This window comes from Protopterus annectens, chromosome 13.part0, assembly GCF_019279795.1.
Source record: "Protopterus annectens isolate FY-2018-M chromosome 13.part0, PAN1.0, whole genome shotgun sequence".
NCBI lineage: Eukaryota > Metazoa > Chordata > Ceratodontiformes > Protopteridae > Protopterus > Protopterus annectens.
In genome coordinates, this window is record NC_056747.1 from 956,160,535 (window position 1) to 956,177,410 (window position 16,876).

Sequence of the window (16,876 nt, forward strand, 5' to 3'; positions counted from 1 at the left end):
CATTTTTTTCTTAAAACCACTTGCTGAATGGTTATCACTTTGGCAGACCTTTCTGTCTCAAAGTCAAGCCACTGAACTTTACCAGTCAGTAAGCATTGTTTTAGTTAACTGACACTGATGACATTAATCTACAATTTGTATTTCATTTTTACTGGGTTATTAATTATTCTGTAATATGTTTATCAAGGTGCATACTGTAAAATGTGCTAAATTTATAAAAGCAAATGTTTAAGATGTTACATTTTTTGATATTTGACTTCTAGAATCCTAACAGTGAAACGGTCTGTTAATGTGTAATGAAGGTTATTTTGTTTAGTACGTAGTTTGTGTTTTGTTTAATGCAAGTTTCGTCTGCTTTCTAAAGTACTTTGTAATAAAACACTGTTAATTAAAATTGTTGAGTTGAACATGTAGCTGTTATTTTCAGAAATATGGCCATTTAATATACTGTTTTGTGTGTCTCCTTTGTGTATTCTTTGCAGCCCAGATTTCTCAGTTAGCTCAGCTCAGTCCTCAGGACCAGTCTCGTATCCTAAGGGAACAGGGGTTACAGCAGAAGAAGGCATCGATGGATGCATGGTTACAGCATGAGGCTCAAAAACTACAACAGTTCAGACAGGTAATTGTTCATTATCTATCCTGAAATGCAAGTTCATGTATTTTATCAGAATATAAATCTCCATCTGACCTAAAAAGTGTAGCTTTTTTTTTTTTGTACAGATCTTGGATTAGCATCTTTCCCTCCACTGAGATGGAGAATATTTCACATTTTTTTAAACTTTAGATGATGTGAACGTAGTCCTCCCGGTAGATCCTCTTATTTATTTCAGATATTTCTTTACTGTAGTTCTTGGATGCTGGAACATTTGGCATATTAACCCAGAAGTGGATGCATAGTCCAGTCATGCTTCATCTGCTTACTAAAAGTATAACTGCAGTATTTTGTGAGAGTTTTGCATAGTTTTGTACCTGTGAAACTTAAGAAATTCTCTTGCAAGGCTGCTTACTTACTGAAGTCAATCTGTACTAGGTCTCTCCTTTAACAAATTACATATACTGTCTCATATGCTGTGGACCAGGTGCTAAAGTGTTTTTTGGTGTTTTACTACTGTGGCCTGCTGTTTTTTTTTTTTTTTTTTTGGGGGGGGGGGGCTCTTGGTCTGTCTCCTTTAGAATCGGTAGTACTCTTTGAGTTCTACCTTCTTTTGTAGAAAATTTGTTTTGCTTGAGGCATGCAAGTAGTTAACAGTCATCCTAGTATCCCAGTGAAGCTTTGTAAGTGGAACGTGTGGACTGAGTATACTGTTTGAGAAAACAAAAGTATATGATTTATATGTGGTGCTAGTATATCAAGATTGCCCTTTAAGTTTTTCAAAGTGACATTTTATTATTTTGAAAATTGATGGCCTTCAGAAAGAGTGGATTGATGTAGCATTTCACAGCATAGCTGGGCTGCATTGATTCTCATGTACAAGAATCTAGGAAGGTCCTTGTAATGCATGATTGAGAGTGAGAGGTGATTAAAAAATAGGATTGTGGGCAGTTATGTGGTGCTACGTACTATACATTGTTCATGTCATACTTTCATTATTTTCCTTGCCATCTTCTTTGGAGCATTCTCTTAACTGTACAAATTCAGTTCATCTTAAAAGAACTTGAGTGATCAGTCTGTTGTGGCCAAGTGAATGTTGAACCTGATGTTAAGAAACGTGATATCTGCAGCTCCTTAGGGAATGAATTTACATATGCTATTTCTCCTTTTACTTCTCCTTTCACTCTTGCCTTTTTCAAGCTCGTAGTGTTAGCCCTCAGGTGAATGTTCAACTATATTAAATCATCAGACTTTTATAGCTGCTGGATTGAACTGCTAAGTTGTCACATTATCTACTAAACCAGTTCTGATTTGAAGAACCACAGCCATTTTGGCATTTGGCTTGCCTTGTATCTTCTGTCATGGGATGATTATGTAACTGTTGTGGATATTGTGATCGATGCTCATCATATACTCTCCTTCACATGCACACAGAAAGGTTTGATCCAGAAGTCACTGTGGTAGATCATGGTCCATTTAACCCTTCAGTACCCAACCTCTGAGTAGTTCAAAAAAGACTTAGAGGCTCATAGAGGCCGTTGCAGTGGAATCTTTTTTTTTTTTCCAATATTCTTTATTTCAATTTTGTATGTCACAATTACTAATAACAAACATCAGCAGTTATGAAATAACAGAGAACACATGAGCATTGTAATATTTAGAGCAAAACAAACAGTAAGCAAGATGACTAGCTATTCAAATACTACTATAAACAAAGTATATGCAAAGTGCCAATGCTTTCAATTGGTCAATCATAACAACATGTAGCCCTCTATAGAAATTGTACAATAAGGAGACCTCTACTAACACATCCATCATCCATTTAGGTTCCAAAACATACGGGTACTGGTAGAAAACTCTGATCAAATCTCAGCAAGGAGTAGGAAAATAGAATCCCAGAGACTCTGATTTTCCAGTCTTTTACGTGGGCTAGTGGTAATCATTTTTTGAGAAGTTATATATGTAATTGCCATATTCCTAAAACACCCCCAAGATAGTTTTGAGCGATCCATCCAATGTTTGGTAATATAGAACTTAACCAGAAGGCAGATACTGATCAATATCTTAAGTCGAAGAGATGACATATTGATATTGGTAATATGGAGTAAGGCCATTTCCCAAGTTAATGTTGATTTATGGTATCCCATTTTACTTAATCTAACCTTAAGAGAGCACCATAGGTTATGGGCATATTTACAAAACCATAATATATGGATAATGTCTGCTTGGGGGTGTGAACAACAAGGGCATGTGGTGGATATAGAAGCATTAAATTTATTTAAATGAGTTGGGGTATAATATAAATTGTTTGTAATCATAAATTGGGTAAACGTGAATTTCTTAAAAGGGGAATGTTTGAGCGTGAGTTTTATCGAATCTGTCTTTTGTTGCGAGGATATTTTAGCACCTTGTTTGCTCCAGAAGTCAGCAAAAATAAGTTCATTTCTATATAGATATGAGGAAAATGCCTTGTATGCAGTGGAAATCATATGTTTCTTGGAATTTAGACTTTGTAGAAGCTGCGTAACCACAGTAATCTCAGCATCTAAATTATGTTGATTTGGTGAGAAAAATAAGGTGAGTTCCTTTAATTGCCTCAAAATAATAGTATAAGCTTTGGACAAAGAAAGAGGTTCTGTAAGTTCTGTCAGTGAGAGATGTTTGAACTTATAGAAATCCCACATCGTAAAGTCCGTAATCAGGGGGAAGTTATTCAAATTTATCATCCGACCCCCCAATTTGATATTGGGATTAAGATGAAGGGGCAGAAGTAGTAAGAGAGCATTAGCTAGTCCCATAGAATTAAATAATTCCTGGAAATTCTCAATTAGACCTCTCAACAAATTGTGTAATTTAGTTCCTCTAGTTGAAGTTTTCGTCAAGAAGGGTAAAACTTTGGGATTAATGTTGTTGCTAAGAGTATGGTTATACCATAATTTAATCCACAGGGGAGTCCATGACAGGGGGTCAGGGGTATAACTGGCAATTGCTAGGAGTCTACTAGCATGAATAATTCTGTAGTATAGGATGAGATTGGGCATCGCCATGCCCCCCCTGATTTAGGAACTGTAAGTCTATAATAGGACATTCTAACCGATTTTGGGTGCCATACAAATTTTGCGATTTCATTCTGTAGTTTCTTAATGAAGGTGATTGTAACTGGGAATAGGGAGGAGTTACATTAATAAAGAATTTTTGGGAGTATATTAATTTTGACAACAGAAATTTTTGAGAGTGTAGAAAGTTTTAGTAATTGCCATCTTTTCATATCATGCGAGATAGTGGTCCATATTCTGTTTAAGTTAGCTTGCAGAACAGAAGAAAATGAATGATCATACGAGACACCTAAGTAGTCAAGGGAGTGACAAATACGCATAGGTAAAACTGGAAAAAGGTGAGGTTTGTGTGCTGCAGGATTAATTTGGAAAATACTAGATTTGTTAGCATTAATCTTGAAATCTGAAATTGCAGCAAAAGTATTTAGAGAATTTATTAATTTCATGGCTTCATTTGAGGGGTGCATAAAGTACAAATTCAGGTCATCTGCGAAGGCAGTAAATCTAATATTACAGTTGCAAATCCTAGGGATAGCATGGTAAGATTTTGCGCCACAAACAGGAGCAATACCTCTAAATATAGATTGAACAATAGAGGAGACAGGGGGCATCCCTGTCTAGTTCCATTTGTGATTTTTATCGGATTCGAGAATTTCCTGTTTATATATAAGCGAGTGTTTGAGCTGTTATATAAAACCTTAATGAGGTTTATAAATTCAGGAGGGAGGCCAAATTTCACAAGAGCTAGGAACAGAAAGTCCCAGTTCACCCTATCAAAAGCCTTACAGGCGTCCAATATCAAAGCATATCTAGGATCGGGGTCTTGTTTGGTTATTTTTATTATAGATTCTAACGTTATGGTGTTATCCCATGTGTGTCTACTCCTCATAAAGCCAGCTTGCTCAGGGGAGATCAACCCATCCATTACTCTTTTCCATCTATTGGCCAGTATAGAGGAGAAAATTTTAATATCAACATTCATAAGTGATATCGGTCTGCAGTTATTGGGGTTAGTAGTGTCTAATGTATTTTTGGGAATCAAGATAGTTTTAGAATAGTTAATGTATGGGTCCCTAGTACCATAACTGGCCAAAGATTTAAATAAATCTAGTAGAATAGGGGCTAGAGTAACTTTAAATGCCTTATAGAATAACGACGAGAATCCATCTGGACCAAGGGCTTTCCCTTATTTCAGATTATCAATAACTTCTAAAATTTCCTTTACCGTGATTTGGGCCGATAGTAAATCTCTTTGTGATTCAGTAATTTTCGGGAAGGTAATCCCATCCAAAAATTTCGACATCTCTTCCTTAGTGGTCATAAAATTATCATTAGCATAAATTTCAGAGTATATTTGGTAGAAAAGCTGAATAATGCTTTCATCAGATCTATAAGACCGATTGTTATACTGAAGGCAAGAAATTCTAGGGGATCTAGGAGTGTTGAGAATTAATCTAGCTAAAGCCTTAGAAGGGATTTGTATATATTCTGAATATTTCGCTATAAATCTATATTCCCAAATAGACAGATTTGATTGGTGATATTCAAACAGCTCCTTTTGCTTTGCAATTAATTCCTTTTCTGTGTCCTCAGAGTAACTATCAATTAACTTCTTATCCAAATTAGTAATATCCCTCTGTAGCTCGATTAAACTTCTGGCCCGTAATTTCTTAAGAAAACTCGCTTTCTTGATAAAAACACCCCTGAGTACAGCTTTAGCTGCGGCCCATCTGATATCGAAGGATATATTTTCATCCTGTTTAGCTCCAAAAAGATCCTTTAGAGTCAAGTTAATCTCATTACTTAAAGATTTGTCCTGCAGAAGGTTAGAGTTTAAGGACCAAGTAGGAGTTATATTAACTATATTCTGAGTTAAACTTATTTCCAAAACTATTCTTGAGTGGTCAGATAGGAAACGGGGTTCTGTTGAGAACTTAATTGTTCTGTTGTTGAAGTAACTTGAAATTAAAAAATAGTCAATACGGGACCATGACTTGTGACACCTGGAAAAGTAAGTAAAGTGATTGTGCTTATAATCAGAAACTTTAGTACTAAAGGCAATCGGGTCAATTAATTCAAAGTCATCAATCAGGTCCATCAAGGCCTCGCAAAGCACTGAGTTCCCTGATCTATAACTACCAAAACGATCTGACTGGGGATTAATGACCACATTCCAGTCACCTCCAATTATTAGTGGATGGCTTGGGAATTTAAGTAAAAGATTATAGATAGTCATAATAAAATCTGTGTGCTCGGAGCATGGCCCATAAATGTTGAGAAATAATATTGGATTATCTATTGTCTGGAAACAACCGGTAAAGTAACACCATCTGCCATCTTGATCATTCCCTTTCGAAATGATCTGTGCCTGAAAGGATTTCTTAACAATAATCGCCACCCCTTTGGAATTATTAGCCGAGCCAGAGAAAATAAAATAATATCCTTAACCCAAGCCTTTTTATTTTCATTAGCCCAATCAGTGTTCAGCAAGTGAGTCTCTTGCAAAAAACATACATCGCAGTTAGCCTTAAGAATCAGATGCATAATTAACTTTTTTTCCCAATATTATTGAGTCCTCTAACATTCCACGAGGAAACTGTCAAATCACTAGTCATATTAAACATAATGATATTAGATATGTTAAGCAGAAATGAAAAAAAAAACGATTCTATACAGATAATTATATAGAATTGAAAAAGCAAAAACTAGTGAAAAACTGACACATATATTTATATACCATGAGATTAGGGCAGTACATTGTAAGCCAATGGCACCAGAATCCCTCAAATCTACATCCGTGCTTACCCACACCACTATAGCTATTGAGAGAATGCATAAGTAAAAACATGTAGTTAAAACTATACATGAGTAATATGAAACCATTTTAACTATAATGAATATAACACAGTTAATATAGTATTTACAAAACTCGTACAAAGTCATACCAAGTCCAAGATCAGACATCATAACCCTACTTAACATCCTAACAGCACCCAGTATATCTTATGTCAATCATATATATGAATAGCTTAACCATGCAGAAAAATTATCAAATAGGCTGGTATAATTATATTATTGGTTGTAAGGAAATTGCAATAAGCGTAACTCAATTATATATAATAAGTAGAACCAAAAAATATGGTGTACTCCATTAAGGAACGGCTAATGCCTCTTCAAGAAATTATTATAGCATAGCAGTCCATCACCATAAATCTTAAAAGGTCAAGAGCAAACAACGAACAGCCCATCCCATGCCATAAAGTCAGTAATGTGCGAACAAAACTATATGCTGTCTGGGCTAGCGACAGACCCTACAGACGTCCTAGAGATAACTTTCCTGAAGAAGAGGAAATCAGTTCCATAAACCACGAAATGCGCTCGCTCAAAGGAACCCTTTCGAATGCATATAGCCAACGCGCACCGCTGGCACCAGATACGCGAGTCTTTCCTCTTAAATGTGCAACAGCTAGTGCTGCCTGTCCGTCACTCAATGAAGCCCACTCACTATATCTACTAGTGTGAACATGGTTCCTAAGGGTTAACAAGGCAACCTTAAACAATAGAACAAATACAAGGATTTAATGTCATAGTGAAAAAGTAAGTGTATAACTGCTAGTAGTGGAAGAATACCCAAAACGTAATTTGCAAGCATATATTACTATTAGGGCAGCACAAGCTTAGGTGGAAGGATCTGAACCGAAACAATTAAGGAACACCGCTCTAGCTTCATTCGGGGATGACATAGAAAGTTTAGATTCTTGATGTGTGAAAGTCAGTGTTGAAGGGAACTTCATCTGAAATTTAATTTTCTTTTGTATGAGATCAGCACAATACGGAGCCAGTTTACGACGCATTTCTCGGATTTCAAGAGGAAGGTCCTGGGTAATTATTAGCAGTTGGTTGTTCCATATGAATTTCTTAACTTTTTTAAAGGCTGACAGAATATTTTGGACATCTTGAAAGTTGAGCATTTTAATGTAGACTGGTCTTGGTACGAGGGTTAATTGCTGTCTCCGAAGCGCTCTGTGGGCTCTTTCAATGTTGTATTTGTGCACGGGGTTTGTATCTTTGCAGAGACTATTAAATATTTGCGTTGCCACATCAATTAGTTGACCAGGCTCGAATTTCTCACTTAAGCCTCTAATTATCAAGTTATTTCTTCGGCTTCGTGCTTCTAGGTCCACGATCTTAGATTGCATGGAGCTAATAGTTTTATCTTTAGCTTGGAGGGATTCTTTTAAGGAGTGAATTTCAAATTCATTTGCCTTGGATCTCTCTTCAACCAGATCCAGTCTATCCATAATTTTATGTAATGAAGTGGCAAAGGTGTTAAATTTGGTCGACAGTTCTTGAATAACCACTTGTAGAGGTGTAAGCGCATTTTTTAGTTCCTCCATTACCAATACATTTTCAGGGTTTTGTCTAACCGGCTCTTTGGAATACTCTGATACCGGTTTTGACGATCTCAGCCTTTTGGTATCTTTTTCTGGGGAGATAGTGATGGCTAAGAATTTAGATTTAGTAGTTTGAATGTCCATATTCTCCGAATCTCTCGATGTTCTATTCATTTCACGAAGATTTCAGGAGCTGTCACTGAGAATGGTGCTGGAGTGCAGGCCTCTAATAACCGCGTGTCGGAACAGTTGCGCACAGCAGGAACTTAATAACAGCGCTTGTTATCAATCTGGATAATTATAGTACCTCAGATTAACTCCTCAAGATCAGTTATAAGCAAATTTAGCGCAAGGTACACGATCAGCCTAGGCTTACTTAATTTAGACAGCCAAAACAAAGATGAGCACTGGAGCTGTAAGGAGAGGGTACCTATCAGACGCCCACCATCTTGGAACTCCGGAATCTTACTTATCTGAAGTCATGTGGGAGTGAGGGATATTAGCATGGCAGCTTCAGTGTAGCACACTGTTTTACCTTACAACTGAAACAGGCTGAATTTTGTGTGCATAGGTCCACTGCATGATATAAAGACCACTTGTATCATTCTGTGTAGCTGCAAAAGTGTCACTTGCCTAAATTAGAAATGACAGGCAGATATGCTTTTAGAGAGAAAAGTACTTCTCCCGTATGCTTATGGTGAATCCCAGGTCAACTGCTGTTTTTGTAGAGCAAAGCAACTTCTGTGCCTTTTAACCTGCTTTTGTAATCTGGTACTGCGTCTTGTAATCGCATTATAAAGGATAGCTGCTTCTCATTTTACTCTTGCCTTTTTCAACCTTGTAGTTTTAGCCCTCAGGTGAATCCATGCTTTAAATGTGTTCAGTAGTTGCCTGATAATGCTTGGAAAGAACAGAAAACGCCTATAATGGGGAAGAGGTGAAGAAATACATTTTCTTTTGTATTTAAAAATGAAACCTTTAACACGGCATGGAAGCAGATTCCCAGTGAATCGTTGCAAAAACCTGTTGGCCACTGGTTCACTTCTTCAGCTATATTAAGTCGTCAGACATTATAGCTGCTGGACTGAACTGCTGAGTTGCATCACCTCCTAAACCAGGAGAAAAATAGAACTGACTTTGCTAGCTGTAGACCTATTTTTGGTTAGAGTACTAGACCGTGCACAGTTGTACTTTGAATACAGTGCAGACAGATTTTCCCAGTGTTTCCAAGGTGAGTACATCCCTGATAGAGGGTGGATATAGACAGCATTTTCCTTAAAACCATTAGCTCTTAAGGAGGAGTTAAGGTAGGCACCAGTCCTCTTTACCAATAGAAATGCATTTTACAGGTGGTATAAATTACTTTTGTTAAATTCTAATTAAACAGTTAAAGCTGTTAGCATTAAATTGTCATTTTTACAGGTTGATTTTTGTATAGAACACTACATTGAATGACTTGCCATTCCTCTTAAGTTGCTTGGCAAGTTGAAAATCATGAGCAACAATTACTCTACTAGCACAAGGTTTCTTGTTTACATTAAAGTTGTATCATGATCCAACATTCTTGACAATCACCCTGTTTTCTTTATTCAGACTGGGTACATGGATTTGATGACACTGAGTATCATTATAATGGGATAAGTCAATTCAGCTCCTTCATATTCTAATTTAAAAAAAACATCTGTTGTTAACAGTGAGATCATGGATATGAGGGGTAGGAAAGTTACCCTGCACCCCTAAGGCTGTGTCACTTCAGGAATAGCACATTTGGAGAGGTGGGAGTTGCAGGAAGTCTTGCTTCACAGCTAAAAACATTTTAAATGTTAAGATCAGCATAGTGTGCTGTTGACTTATGTTCTTTGTTTGCCTTTTTTCTGCAAATCCATTTGTAGAAATTAGTACAAGTCCATGCAAACTGACATCTGAATATATGCAAAACTTTTAGCCTTCCACCTGTACCCACATATATCGGAACTCTTGCACAGATTTGTTAAGGGCAGGACAAACCATCACCCCCCCCCCCCAGTACCTTCCTGTTAAAGCCATGACCCCCTTGGTACCTTTCCTGATAACTATGCCCTGCTTGTTTCAAAGAGGTACTCTGTCAGCAGTAGTCTGATTTACTGACTTTTGGGAAACTATCATCTTGCTTCGATCAGGGACATTATAAACAAAAGTATATAAAAGACTTTCATCATTTGAAAGGGAGAGTTACAGATACTAAACTATTGTTGTGGCAGTACTTGCAGTTACTTGACATTACACAAAAGGGCGAATTTCACCAACCTGTACAAGAAGATGAGAGTTTTAAGTCAGAAGTGGAAAACAAATCTACACCCCCACACACACACCTATATGTATGAGATTCATTTATGCAATCACCTTAGTTTAAACCTCAGGCAAGTGGCTGACTCCGTCATGGTGAAGTGGTCTCCATTATGTGTAAACATACCAAGGACATGCTTGGGGTTTAGTTTTTTTTATAGAAAAATGCCTATCCAAACCTGCTGCATGTCCACCAGTTCACAGTACTGAAACTATTCCATCAGTGGCAGCACCACCTCTGGCAGATTACACAGTAAGATTCTAATGTCCATCATCAACTGCTGGTAGTGCAGTGCTCAGTCAGCAGATTACTGTCACGTGATTTGGGTTTGGCCCCTAACCATAGTGAACATGTGACACTGTTATAGAGATCATGATGCATTTTCTGCTATTTGAGCTTTGGTCATGCCTGAAAAGCATCAGTTGACCAGTTCACTTATCCAGTGAATAAATAGTAAATAAATAGTAGAGGCTTCTCAGTGGGCAACCACACCAAGGGTATTCGGAATTCTGACTTCTTGGAATTTCTGCAGGGGAAATGCACTAACCTTTACCTCTTTTGAAATGGCTAAGACAGGTATGTATGGCCTTTATATGTTTCATGTGTAAAAACTGGAAAAATCTCTTTCCCAATGCCTAAACCCCACTTAATTTGCAAACAGGTTTACGGCATGGTACACTCCAGTTGCTGACATTTCAGGATGGAATTCTTCAAAGTTATTACTATGTGCTCTTGACAGACATAATGGGTTACATTGTTTCCCTGTTATAGTTGCATGCACTGATATCAGTAATTTGGATCATATGTGGTGAAGTTATATAGTTGAAATGTATAGATATCCACCACTTTCTTTTATTTTGTGCTCTACTACTATGGAGATTACCAAAAGCAATTGTTTGACTACAAGGATGATTTTTTTTTTAGTTTGTGTTTTAGTTCTCTATGTAGAAAGATGAATATCCATTAAGGAAGTATGGTTGGAGGACAGTAAGTGTTAAGGAATAAATGTATATCCCTGTTTTATTTCTTTGTGTCAAAACTTGAATTTCACTGTTTACAGCAAGTATTGATGTTCACATAATAAAAATTCATGTGTTAAAACTTGCTTAGTTTTGACTGTATAGTTAAAGCTTTTGTCAACCTTTAATGTACCAATATACTCTAAATAAACAGTGCAAGCACTGTATTGCCATATCTCACAACTGTAGTCCTGAAAAATGGGGATTCCTGCAACCCAGGGAAGTCTACTTTGCTTTGACTTTTACTTTCACTTTTTCCCTTCAGGGTGGGATGGAAGGTGATCTCAAATTGTTTGTTTGTGTTTTGTTAAACTTTAACCTTATTTCCACTGTACCAAACCTTATTTTTTATTTATTTGCATTTGTTTAGTAGGAAATTCTGAGCTGGAAACTCAATTTCAGCATAGGCTTGGAGAGAAAAGCTCCAAAAATTAACAATAAATAACCCTTGGTAGTCAGACGTCTCTTCCTGTTTAACATTTTCACTAATACCCCTTCACACATCCACATAGCAGGCTTCCCTAGTACAATACACAGATGACTCTGCACTTGTATGCATATCTGATAACCTAAAAACAAGTAATCTCCGTGGTATCCCCGAAGTCTCAAAACAACCCACTAAAGTGTAGTGGGTCTAAAAACAAAACAGTGTAAGAAACTTCTCTGTGTGGAAGATTTTCAGTCCATATATTTCTAGTTAATCGCTGTATATTAATCAGATCAGACAATAGTAGTAGAAGTAGCGAACGTAAACTCATCAAGTCAAAAAGTAATAATAGAAAATATATAATTCTAAAGCATTACTAAGTATTCGAAAGTAATCCAAGCAAGGCAGGCAATCTGTTTCCAGTCGAAAATCCTTTATTAAGTACACAGACAAGCGATCCAAGTAAAACAAAAATAGAGTAATAATTTCCTCACAAGCTTTCTAAATATATATATATACTTTTTATCAGGCATGGTAGTGGTTTATTGTGCTGTAAAACAAAGTGTTATTGGTACACATGTTAAATTCACATCCCTTCCCCCATCAGTGTGACATTCGAGCTGATCCTGCCCTACCTAGTAGCTGTCATAATAATATATAGCCCTAATGTACTTTAATGGTACATCTTATTTAACCAAATTATTAAGTAGATTATTAAGTCTGTGATTTTATACAAGGCAATATACTACATGGCTGGAAATATATCAACCTTAGTTCATTTTGCGATCAAAAATTATATATAAATATATACATATACATTTTGCATGTAAAAATCAGTTTCTATTTTCATAACCTATTGTTAACAAAGATTGCTTTCATCCTTCTAGACTTCTTCAGGTCTGTGTACAAGAACCTTAAAAACCTATATAATTAGTTAGTATTGTTATTACCATCATTTTGAATAAAGTGGAAAAAAGAGTACCAGAAAAAAAAAATAATAAAAAAATATATATATATGTATGATGATGGAAACAAAATATCCACTTAAATTTCAAATGATTTAAAATGGTATTTAAAACCAATTTGTAGAAAAAAATTAAATAAAATACAATTAGTCATGTAAACAATGTGGCAATTTTCTAAGTTCCAGTGCACTTTTAATTGAACAGTAGTAGTTTAGTCCAGGCTTTCTAAAAGAGTTCAGCTTTAATTGCCACATGAGTTCATGTTTCTCCAGAATATTCGGGATGTCTCCTTCAAAATCACCCATGTCTATGCGATTCAGGATCTGGAACGTAAAACCTGTGTGTCTTTTATGAAGAGAAACGTGCTTGGCTAGTGCATTGTTTTTACATCCAGAGCGGATTTCTGACAGATGACATGAAATCCTTCGCTTGAGTTTATTTACAGTCTTGCCCACATAGAATGCATCACATTCCTTGCACTGTGCCCTGTAAATTACTTTTTTAGTGTTACAGTCACCCCCTGCACTGGTTTTAATGATCTTCTTTAAATAAGGGCAATAAAAACTATCACCTTGCTGTATAAATATACAAAATGTACAATTAGTTTCACATCTTTTAGTGCTTTTCTCACATGGTCTAGGTTTAAATTCAACAAAACTTCTAAGATTCCTGGCCTTCCTATAAACAAATGATGGGGCTTCACCTAAGATGTTAATCAGAAAAGGGTTTCCTGTGACAATGTCCCAGTTTTCTTCAATAATATTTTTGACACTGTGATAATCCAAAGTGTATGTCAGGATGCAGCTATTTTTGCATTTGTTATTCTCTGTGGGATCACTTAACATACGTTCGCTACTTCTACTACTATTGTCTGATCTGATTAATATACAGTGATTAACTAGAAATATATGGACTGAAAATCTTCCACACAGAGAAGTTTCTTACACTGTTTCATATCTGATAACCTGGTACATCTCCAAAACATTACTCGGGAATCTTTAACAGCCACCGAAACATGGCATCATTGTAACTCTCAACTCATGACCACCCCCCCCCCCCAAAAAAAAATACTACTACTGTTTCCCCCCAAATCCCTCTCTCATGAAAAAAAAAATAAAATCCTCTCTTAATAATGCAACCATTAAAGTCACTTCTCATAGCAAATTACTAGAGAGTGATAGTGGATGGTAATCTTAAATTTGACCTACATATACAAAATTGCATTAAAAAAACTCAAACAAAAACTTGGGGTGCTATATACAGCCAACACTTTCTCACTAATGCAACTAAAACTACTCTTGCCCCATGCTTACCTCCTCTCCTCATTACTGTGTGGCGCTCCCATCCTTAATCTCCAGGCATCACAAAACCAAAACATGAACAATGCTTTAAGAGGGGCTAAATTTGCAGCAGATAACTACTATTAGAACCCCCTACTATATAGCACTAAATAGCCCGAATTGCTTGGAACTACCCTGTCAACTAATATATATGCTGCTTCTTGCCACCTATAAAATTACCCAGCATCCGTTTGCTTGTCCAACACTAAATATCATTCCACACAAAAAATGTTCCCGATCTGTCATTACGATCCATTGACCTAAAGTCAAAGATTTATAGGCAAGTACTAGACAAGTTGCCATTGTGGTCCATTTTAAGCTTAGCCAATTTCTCTTTTTGTGTTCAAAATAAACCATCTCATTTGGTAAAGCTAGATAGGCCTTACCCATCCCATGGTCAATAATTAGGCATTGCCCTTAATCTGAGTAACTGAGATCATTGACTTCAACAATTGGCTAAGTTTCTGGTGTCATTCTAAGGGGATCCAGTATCTGTCTGCTTTGGATGACATGATTGACAGACCTTGATGCTTTGCCAGAGATGGCCTGCATCTGTCACCCCTGAGTTTCCAGATACTAGCTAAGGTTCTTGCCACGCCTATAGTGCCTTTTTTAGGTGATGTTCCAAAGACCAAATTACCACTGTTAAATTGTAATCTGAGGGTCATGCTGCTCAATGCTAGAAGTCTAAATCTCAAGATGCACTTGCTCGAAGCACTCCTCAAAATGGAGAACACTGACATTTGTGCTGTAATGGAGACCTGGTTTAAAGCAGCAGAAAGCACCCCTGCACTACCAGGCAATAATTCATTCCACACCTTTCGGCCCCAGAACATGGACTGAAGCTTTAAAGGCGGTGGTGTCTCCATATTCATAAAAGATATGCACACCGACTAGTAGACCAGCATAACTCATATGAGATACTTCAGGTGCAACTAGCACTGGGTAAGACAGTGATTCAGGTCATAGCCTGCTATAGGTCCTCCGCCATGTCTCAAGACTCTCACTCCACGTTCCTAAGCACCCTGGAAAGTATTGGGGTCCAACCCAACACTCTCCTACTAGGTGACTTCAACTACCCCTCCATCAACTGGGAAAAATACTCATGCACCAATACACACTGGCCCAACACTTACTGGAATTCATCAATTCCAATGCCCTGGACCAGCTCATTCTTACCCCCACTTGAGGAAGCAAGATCCTTGACCTGGTTATTACTAACCTGGGCAACCGTTGCTCTACATCAATAGTCAGTTCCTCCCTGATTAGATCCAACCGCAAACTAATCACCATGAAAATCCACATCTCACCCACACCCCCTGCTAAGGTAACCACCATGAAAAACTTCTACAAAGCTGACTTTGGGCTCCTAAAAACAGAGGTGGCTGACTTCACGGCACCCATGTCAATGGAAAATGGATGCATGACTGCCAAATCATACACCAGTGCACTGCACGAACATGTACATAAATGCATGAAACTAGCCATACGCAACAGAACCAAGACACTCTCCTCCAAAAAAAAGGAAGCCAATCTGGTGGTCCCCTGCCATTACTAAACTCTACAATAGAAGGAAGAAACTATTGCAGAAAAAAGTGAAGTCCCAAGACTGGAAAAACTCCCTTATTAGCTTCAACAAAATGTTGAGATCCCTCATACAAATCTCTAAAACCAGCTTTGAAGGCAGAATTGCAGGAGACACTAAAAACAACCACAAAGCCTTCTATAGTTGCATCATGAATCTCCACGGCAATACCCAGGTTTGCTCTGAGTTACCGCACAATGGTACCTCATGTACTTAGCCAACAGATATTGCCAACATACTGGCCAACCGATTCAGTCTCAACTTTACCCCCCCCCCCCAGAGGACCAATCACAATACTGGAGGAATGCCAGGCATCCAACATTACTGCAGCACAGGTTAAAGCTGCATTGTCCAAGGCCAAGAATACAGCTTCCATGGGACCTGACAATATCCCTGGATGTGTTCTACATGAACTACGAAGTGTCACCTCAGACTTTTTCTCTACCGAATGGCGCGCTGCTACAGTCATCCCTCTCCATAAAGGGGGAGCGACTACAGATCCTGGGAATTTTTCCCCATTAGCCTGACTAGTCTGATATGTAAGGCTATGGAGCACATCATTATGGACCTAAATAACAAGGATATAGGGAATCTCCAAACTCTAGATCCCAAGCAATTTGGTTTTGTGAAAGGTAGATCATGCCTGCTCAATCTGGTTGACTTCTTTGAGTCAAGTCACCAAAGCTGTGGATGAGGGCAAGGCAAGTTCATACAGCCTACCTTGATATGGCCAAGGCCATTGATACCATTCCCCACTCAGGAGTTATTGCTAAACTCACCAAACTAGGCATCAACCCCTATATCACTAGGTGGGTTGCAAGTTGGCTCACAGAACCCACAGTGCGAAAGTAGCAGACTCCAAGTCATACTGCTGACTAATCACGAGTGGAGTCCCACAGGGATTGGTCCTGGGTCCTCTCCTGTTTGGCATCTACTTTTCAGACATCCAAGCCAACACTGAGGGACTCTGGCTGATCAAGCTCGCAAACAACTGCAAGCTGGGAGCCATTATTAATTCCCCAGGTGATTTAGACATCCTACAGAAAAGCCTCACTGAGACCAGTGACTGGTGTCGAAAAACCATGGCCTTAAGTTTAATGCCAAAAAATGCATCATCATCCCCTTTGGGAAAAACTCATTTCCCACTAATTACCACATCAGTGGGGGGAAGG

At 37.7% G+C, this 16,876-nt stretch overlaps 1 protein-coding gene across 4 annotated transcripts in view; it reads left to right on the forward strand.

Moving 5' to 3' along the window:
- LOC122787814 (signal transducer and activator of transcription 5B-like) overlaps positions 1-16,876 on the forward strand; it is a 2,227,565-nt gene that overhangs the window by 955,565 nt on the left and 1,255,124 nt on the right. For all 4 annotated transcript variants that reach the window (XM_044054718.1, XM_044054719.1, XM_044054721.1 and 1 more), the window contains one exon: positions 483-619. In XM_044054718.1, the coding sequence (XP_043910653.1) occupies positions 483-619 (137 nt within the window). The remainder of the gene's footprint in view (positions 1-482; positions 620-16,876) is intronic.